At 38.9% G+C, this 8,818-nt stretch overlaps 1 protein-coding gene across 1 annotated transcript in view; it reads right to left on the reverse strand.

Annotated features, from left to right (window-relative positions):
- LOC103135949 (mitogen-activated protein kinase kinase kinase 12) overlaps positions 1-8,818 on the reverse strand; it is a 19,238-nt gene continuing 10,420 nt past the window's right edge. Inside the window, exons 8-14 of the mRNA XM_007548986.2 lie at positions 6,731-6,840; positions 5,992-6,108; positions 5,612-5,749; positions 4,508-5,222; positions 3,995-4,062; positions 2,532-2,832; positions 1-1,370 (exon numbers count right to left, since the gene is read on the reverse strand). Of these exons, the coding sequence (XP_007549048.1) occupies positions 1,284-1,370; positions 2,532-2,832; positions 3,995-4,062; positions 4,508-5,222; positions 5,612-5,749; positions 5,992-6,108; positions 6,731-6,840 (1,536 nt within the window). The 3' untranslated portion in view covers positions 1-1,283. The remainder of the gene's footprint in view (positions 1,371-2,531; positions 2,833-3,994; positions 4,063-4,507; positions 5,223-5,611; positions 5,750-5,991; positions 6,109-6,730; positions 6,841-8,818) is intronic.

The raw sequence follows: 8,818 nt of genomic DNA on the forward strand, positions 1-8,818 counted from the left end.
TTAGTTTTGATGATTATGGCCAAAATTCAGTTTGTTAGAATACTATACGAAACCAATTCTATATGTGGAATAATAAAAATTACTTTTAATTGACATGTTATAGCTAATGCTATCATGTACAAGATAGCTGACTCATCTTTCTTCCTGCAGATAGTCACTGACCCCTCCATAACGAGACTGAAAAAGTTAATTGCTAAAGATGACCGCAATTATTTAAACTTTCTGAGAAGCTGGGGTTTAATGTTTTCATTCACTGTAAGCTATAGTCATCAAAATAAAAATAAATTGCTGAAAAATATAGGTCTCGTTTGATAAATCTATATAGTACATGAGTTTCACCTCTTGAGTTGAATTACTGAGAAAAATTAATTTTCAGATGATGGTTTTTAAATTTACTGAGGTGCACCGGTACATGCTTTATCAGCATTTGTTCATCTAAGGGTTGGTTTAATTTTCACAAAAACGATATCTTCTGGACTGAAATATCAAAACATCTTAAATATGCATACTTTTTTTCTTACAAACATGCTTTTTAAATATTACAAACCCTTCAAACTCTCCAAAAACACATTTGCCCCTGCAAAATACTTAAATACTGCAATACGTTTTATGTTTTAGATGAGACATGAACAGCAGGTAAAGTTACATTCTACCAGCAAAAGCTTTATGAGGTTCTTATATAATAGCGCCACCTGCTGAGGAATGTCAGCACCTTCAGTTATACAATCTCAAGTATAAAAACATTTGTTCATTTTACAACATCTTATATTAACAGTGGCGATGAATGGAAGTTAAAAACTATGATAATAAATAATTGCAAACAACCTCAAATGTAAACTGTTTTTCTTTTATCAGCCGTTTCACATTAAAATAAGTGCATAATATTTAAAGGAAAAAGATTATGACACAGTAGATTTTAAGAAATAAGTCCAGGTCAAACTTGTTATAAAAACCCTGAAATGATCTCCTAATCATATTTCCACTGGATAGTATAAAATAAATAAATATAAAAATCAACATGGCAGATGACAGAAGACATGAACGGACAGTCTTGTTACTGGCCTCTCTGAGATGTGTTGTTCTGGAGCTGAAAACGGATTGCTTTGCTGTCTGTCAGAGTGCCTCTAGTTTTACATCCACAGGTTTTCTGATAAGGTTTTCATTTCCTTTTTGCATTCAATCCCTCCTGTGGTTGCCTCTGTGGGTTTCCTAATGTCTGACAGAGTAAAAGAAGGATGCAGAGATGCAGATGTACAGATCTTGTGGGTTCAGATGTTTGGGTTTCACCAGTTGGTTGGAGGCTGATTGAGTTCTGCGCAGCATGAATGGTCCAGTTCTGCACTGTCGCAGTCCGAGTCGTCGTACAGGCCCTAACAGATCAAACAAGCACAGATTCTCTGAATTAGCACATTTGAGTCTCACTGGGTAATGTAGTCAAAGATTACCTGTTTTTACACAATCAAGTCTAATAGTTACATTTTCTGACACGGGGTTCTGTTGAGGCAGTCGGTATCTTACCTGAAGTAGACAGAAGACAAAGTTGCCTCTGTCTAGAGTCGCGTGTCAAGCACATTTTCATTTTAGGCTATATCAAGATCACAAATGTCCTCAAAGGGCCAGCTGTGGGAAATATATTTAGAAACCTAACTAATAACAAACTTAAAATATTAATAACTAACTGTCTCTGGATCTGATGAGTACTTCTCAAAGTTAAATAATATTGAAGACCTTTTCACATTAATGTAATTTGGCAGCAAACAGACCCATTGAATAAAGTAGAACATTATTGAAAAGCCCACTTATTTTAGAAACTTAATCACTAAGCGAAACACATTATATAGATTAACTAAGCAGATGAATGTTATAAAGCCTTAATTTCAATTGTGACTATTTTCCACTTAGTTAAAGAAAACATGACATTTAAAATTAGAATGTTGCATCAGACCAATGAAAAGTATTTTTCAAAACAGAAATGTGGCCTAAATGAAAAGTTCATTATTTTCAAAAGGTACATTCAGTCTGATAAATGAGACTGATCAAGACACATATTGCAATTCATTGACTATCACTTCTGATTAAAAACTGCTTTGATTGATAGACTAATACTAAAGAACACAACTATTGCCTTGAAGGTTTTATTTACGTCTCCCTCTAGACTCTAGAGTACCACATAAATACTTATGGCGGGCTGGTTTTGGGCCCCGGACCTTAAGTTTGACACATGTGGTCTAGAGAAATGTAGAGAAGTTCTCACAGGGGGGAGTTATGCAAACAGCTTGTAGGACGGCACCATGTTTCCTGATTGGGTATGATCAACATATTGGGTATGGGAAACGACTGTTATCTAAACTTAATATAACCAAACACATCCCCAGAGTTAACATGGGTTCTGGTCTTACTAGCTCTTTGATTAATTCCTTGGAGAGACCTAACCTCTGATTCTCCTAACACTAAAATACTCAAATTAACTCCATGTTGCTCTTGTTTAGATAAAGCAGAAATAATCCCTGCAGTCTGTAATTATGGCCTACCTCACAGTTATGTTCACTCAAAGCGAGCTGCGTCTTGACTTGTCGTACTTCAGCTTCCCTCTCAGACAGTCCATCAGAGCCCAGCTGGCTCGGGTCACAGGGGTCAGCTGGGATTTCTGAGCCCTGAGACAGCAAGTCGTCGCTTTTGTCATCCAGCCGCTCGTCCGTGTTGGTGCTGACCACGTCGGGTGTGCCGCTGTGGGAGTGGTCGGTGGTGTTTCCCTCCTCGCCGTCTGACACTGAGAGGTTTTCTAGGCTGAAGTTTGACAGCGACTGACATTTGGAGATGCTCACTGGCCGCCTGTGCAGAAATAGAACAGACATATCTGGCTTTAGAAACATTAACTTATTGTTAGGGGACAGACAAGTTAATGTGAGTTCCCGAAATAAATAAACATCACTATGAAATACAGTATGTGTGGCAAAAAAAAAATACATTATCAAAATTTCAATAATTTTAAACAAAATGTTGGCCAACTGAAAAGTATGTCCATGTTGTACAGTTTATGCACTTAATACTTGGTCAGGCATCCTTATATGTTCTAAGACTAAAGCACTAATGTCCCAGCTAGAGAAACATATCCATATCTTTAACCGCACTGATTACTGCAACAGTTTCCTCACATGTCTGCCTAAAAACATCAATCCTCCAGCTGCAGCTGATCCAGAACACTGCTGCTCACATTCTCACTAAAACCAGGAAGATAGAGCACATAATCCCAGTTCTAAAAATCCTTACACCGGCTCCCTGTAGCTCAGAGAGTATACTTTAAAATATTTTTGTCAGTTTATAAATTACTGAATGGCTAGGACCAAAATACATTAGCGATCTGTTGTTTGTCATATTAAACTTCCAGATCTTACAGATCTTCTAGTTCTAGTCTCCACTGCATCCCCAAGATCACAACCAAACATGAAGAAGCAGGATTCAGTTTTATGCTCCAATAACTTGGAACAAACTTCCAGAAAACTACAAAATTGTTGGAACACTGAGCTCTTTCAAGTCAAGGCTATAAAAACGCTTTTGCTTGGAGCTGCTTTTGACTAATGAGTGGAACATTGATTGATTATGTCTGTATTAAACCTTTTTATTACTTCTCTTCATTTTGCAACTATTCTGTAATGTTTTTATTTCTTTGTTTATTGCGTTGTGTTTTCTTTTTTTCATATAAAGCACTCTCAAGTGTATGGCTTATTTGCTTTCATGTAGTAAAAATGTACATCTTGGCTGTCATATTTTACTGATAAGACAGATAAAAATATTGCCATATTTGTTTTTGACAATGTGCTGGTTTAGCTGGTTTTCAAAAGTTATTTGGTGTTGTTATTTATAAATAACATATATAATTAGCACAAAAGTATCTTGATTCATGTTACGGTCAGCTCTAATGAGATGATACAGTCAACTGAGCAAAATGACAATTAAATTTCTAAATAATTGTTCAAGTCTTTGTAACTCTCACCGTCTCCTGGGCAGCTCCACCTCACTGTCCACTTCTCCCTCCTCTTCCTCTGAAGAAAGTCCACGTCTCTGTGGAGAAAAGCACCAACAAGGAGATATAGCTTAACACTATTCTGAATAATTTCATTGAAGATTTTTGAGATTTCTCATGAGAAAATACATTTTTGAAAAGAGAAACAGAAAAAAAAAAGAAATATGGAAGTACAGCTTCTCTAAAAAAAGTCACTACCGGTAATCCACAGAGATCAAACATTCAAATCTTTTAAGCCTGTTGCTTAAATCAACTTGTGGTTCTACATTCTGTGCACTAAAAACATTAAGATATTGACTTCTGCCAGTCATTGTAGTAAAACCACTTTACAGTGACAGCTGCATGCTCGCATGCACTTTTAAATAAAATGCAAGAATCAGATTTGTAATCTGTTACTTTATTATTCTGAAGCATCTCCCTGTAGATTAGTTTCTGCTTTCTTTGTAAAAGTGATTCCAATGGGAGCAGCTAAAGCAGCGTTACCTGACTGCGTGTGACTGCCGCCCTGTACAGCAAGGCTGCAGGCGTGAGGCGGCGCTGACTTCTGGGTGAGCGTGTGATCACTGTCCCCTCCTCCTTGTCCTCCACTTCATGGGAGACCCGAGCATTCCCCAGGACAGACGCTCTCCCTGCAGCGGCCCCTCTTCCACACGGTGAATCTGGGCTGCTGGAGAATGGGATGGATGCTGCGTCTTCGCTGGGTGTGTCGCTCCGTGGGGGCGTCTCCACCAGGTCATCGCCCCCCACGCCCACATCTTGCCTGTCCCTTGGCCCCTCCGTTTCTCCGCTGTCTTCCAGCCCAGCGGAGGCGCTCTGACTGCCTGCTCTGTCCAGTCCAGGCCTTAGCTGCCCCCTCCTGCGGACCTCTGCCTCCAGGGTGGTTGAAATGAGATCGGGGCTGGAGGAGGACATCTTCTTTAGCAGCAGGTCATGCTGGAGGCCCCTGATTGCCGCGGTGGGGTCCAGACGGTGCTTGCTGCTGGGAACGGATGAGGTGGCGTTGATCATTGCTAGGGAGGAGGACAGAGTGGCTTTCAGCTGAGCCAGGTCGCTGCTGCTGCCCTTGCCGGCCTTCCTGTAGCGGGGCTTTCCTCGGCGAGAGCGGCCAGGGGAGGTGGAGCCTTTGTTGGGGATGGTGACCTGGGTCATAGATGAGTCCAGTTTGGGCAGGATGACTTCTGACTTCAGTAAATCTGGTCTGCAAACAGAAGAAACACGCTATGTTTATAAAAAGTTTGTCTTTTTATACTATAATTGCTTAAAGTTTTCCTTATCAGCGAAAGTTTTTGGTTATGCATTAACTCCTACTTTGGGTCTAAGGCTGTAGAAATAGCAGAACTTCTAATTTACTTCTTTTTAATAAATAAGCAAAAAAAAAAATATTATTTAATAGTTTTGAATTGATCTTGCAAAGAAAAATGCCTAAAAACCTTGCTTTGATGTGTAAAAAAAGAACCCTGTCATCTCAAATTCTGCAAACCCAGTATGCTTACTGACTGATTTGCTATTACCACAAACATAATGAGTTTGAACAAACTTTCATATATCATGTCCAGGTATGGAAAACAGTGTGCTTTGCTGTTTCACCTCTTGCTGTGTGAAGGTAGTTTCTGCGGTACGTTGCGTTTCTTCATGAGCTTCTCCATGGAGTTGGAGGAGGCCGACTGTCTGGAGCTGTGGTGCTTGAAGCAGCTGGGGTATTTTTTGTCCAGTGACTGCTCCCTCCTGGCATTAGACATAAAGAACATCACTAGTTAGACACAAAATACGGTCTGGACTTCATGACAGACAATGTCCCTTTAGTAACAAATTTGCAGCACAAAACATCTACAATTAGTCCATTAATTTCTCAGTTTTAGGACAGGTTTATTTTTAAACAGAATGACCCCAATCACATACTGTATTTCATTAATGTAAATGTTTTAAAAGCCTGTCAAGAATAAAAATGAAGCAGCAAAGTTTCATACTTGAGAAGTTCCTTCTCTTTGATCTCCAGCTGCAGCATGATGGCGTTAAGCTCCATGTAGAGATTATTGGCTCGCTCCAGTTTCCGCTCATAGTGCTCCCGGATGTCCAGTGCATGTCTGCATGTAGAGGAAAGCTCAATAACGTCCAGACACATGCACTGTGCACAACAACTACTGAGATGATGGGAGCTATATTTAAATCTGAGGATACAGAGTATGAATTTTTTAGATAACTTGAGATTGTTGTTTCTACTTTACATTCCAAATCTGTTAACTATAAAAATCATTCACAGAACTATTAATAATATAGGAAACAGATAGATATGTGTGTTAATTTTTCAATGCATATGCTAAAACAGGCAATATTAAGCAATAAAATCCAGGAAACGTACGACAAGATACACATATTTTACAGTACTGATGAGGAGAATGTATGCTAAACTTAAATGTTAAATATAAGATATTTGTTTACGAGTCAGGTCCTAAACAACACACAATGTTTAAGATAAACCAATTCTGCAGCCATGCAATGCTTTTTACATTTATTTCGACAGACATGCCTTACTGGGATAGTTTGTGGAGCAACACAGTCATCAGAGTAAATTACTACATCCTTGTATCTTAATAATGATCTGAAGCTAATAGCATGGCAATTTCAAGGCTTTGAAAAATAATATCAGTGCAGCTGAATAGAAATACACGCTACAGTTGACAGCACAATTTTCTTTGCAATTCTAACCTGAGTTCTTCTCTGCGTCGTTTGATGAGTTCCTCATCCAGTCTGTGAAGACATGTCCCCTCTGACTTAATCTTCTCAAAGTTATGTCTCACCTCGTCTCTCCACTCCGCCTGGAGAAACACAGAACGAAATACCGTCAGGAGAAAGTGTTAATGACCTGGAGCGACTGCACACTTTGAAGTGTCAAACATCAAATTTGTCTATGTGATGACGAGTCTTTGTTAGCAGGTTTTCACTACAAAGAGAGAAATAAGCCAACGAAAAGTTCAACGACATGAGCATGTATCAGTATATGCAGCACAAGTATACGGTACGTGGTGAAGGATGTAAAATCATACCAAATTAACAAATAAAAATATATAATCGTAATGGTGATGTGCATGTGGACACAGCAGGAAACCATTTATCCCTTTTATACATGTTTTTAAACTCCTTCACCTTTCCAAACACGGAGTATTTTGTCAGTTCTCTCGTTTGCACTGCGATAATTAACTGCGACTCAAGTTCACGGTGCTAATATTAACATAAAATGACACCAACACCACAAGACATCTTCTTTGCACCTTGATTTAGATGGAGAAATGCTTTCAATTTACAGAGCAATTAGCATTTTTTTTTTGTCACTGAAACCAAACCCATTAAGCTGTCAGATAAAAATCAATACCCAAAGAGCGAAACCAAACGTACACTGACGTGACGTGGATCTTTTAAAAGAAAAGAAAAGAAATGCGGCATGGGCATGTTCTTGTGTGCGGCAGAGCATGACAACTGTTATCTGATACCTGTCATAGCAGAGAACTAAGTAAGTCAGATTTATGAGCGCATGGAGGCACATGCATGTGTATTAGACTCGCGCACGAAAGATGCTCTTCTTATTAACCTAATGGACTCTGTGCGCACTCTTCTATGTCTCCAGTCCCCTCTTTTTTCCACTCTCTTTTCTCTGCTCTCTACCATTAAGGCAATCAATACACTATGGCAGCAAATACTTCTTTCTAATGTCACAAGAAAAATCCATTATGGGGCAGAGAAGAGGAAAAAACTGGGCAGGGATTCAACCGGGAGAAGGGGGCAGGGAGAAATAAAGGATCAAGGATAAGTGGACAGAGTGATGGAGGTTTACGTTTCGCATGAAGAGATTCAACAAGATAGATGAGTTATAAATAGATATGCACAAAGACATATTTTCCACACAATTATACCTCCATACTCCATCTCTTTGGTCTAGCACATTTGTACTATGCCTCCATCCCCCACCCAGACACAGGTAGACACATAGCGTCCTTCCCCATCACACTCAATATGAAGAAAAGGTTCTTTCCTTGACCCGTGAACTGAAGCTTGAATAAAAGACCACAAATCAGCAGAAGCATGTGACACGGAAAGAAAAAGGGAGGAAAAAAAGAAGCAAGCAACAATAATGCAGTGTGATTGAAAGGACAGGTATTATTAGTGGGCTCCCTGGAGACCTGGGGCTCGGGTGCAGCTGTGTACTTGCCACTGCATATGGTTACTGCAGTGGACTGGAAAAAAAATGGTGGCAGCTTGTCAGCAAAATGAGAATTAGTGATGTTGGCAGGGGAGACATACAGACCTCATGTGCACTTCACTAAACGGTCATTTATTTCTCAATCTAACTTAATGAATAGATTTCCTGTAAATAAATTTATGAAATGTATTTTATAAAAGTTGGCTTAATCCTCCGTCTTCGTCTGATTTTCCATCAACATAAATTATCACACCAGTTTTTGCAGGGAATAAGTATTTATTTCCTTAAGGATTTGTTTTCTGTTTTTTTCTTTGTCTATTGCAACTAAATGTTTCAGATCAAATGAAATTTAATATTAGATAACCTGAATAAATACAGAAATACCTGATTGGGCGAGAGGCACCATTAGTTTCTAACAATTACTTTGTAAAAGAAAAAAAAAAAAAGCTTTCCATGACGGTGTGAAAATAAAAATGCCAACTAGTAAAAATTTATTATCTGTGATTAACAAGATTTTTGACTTAATTTCAGCAGCCAAACCTATATAGTCAAGAATCACATAACTAGAACCTGTGTGACAACATCACCATCCCCATATA

This window comes from Poecilia formosa, unplaced genomic scaffold, assembly GCF_000485575.1.
Source record: "Poecilia formosa unplaced genomic scaffold, Poecilia_formosa-5.1.2 Scaffold2, whole genome shotgun sequence".
In the NCBI taxonomy this organism is placed as follows: Eukaryota; Metazoa; Chordata; class Actinopteri; order Cyprinodontiformes; family Poeciliidae; genus Poecilia; species Poecilia formosa.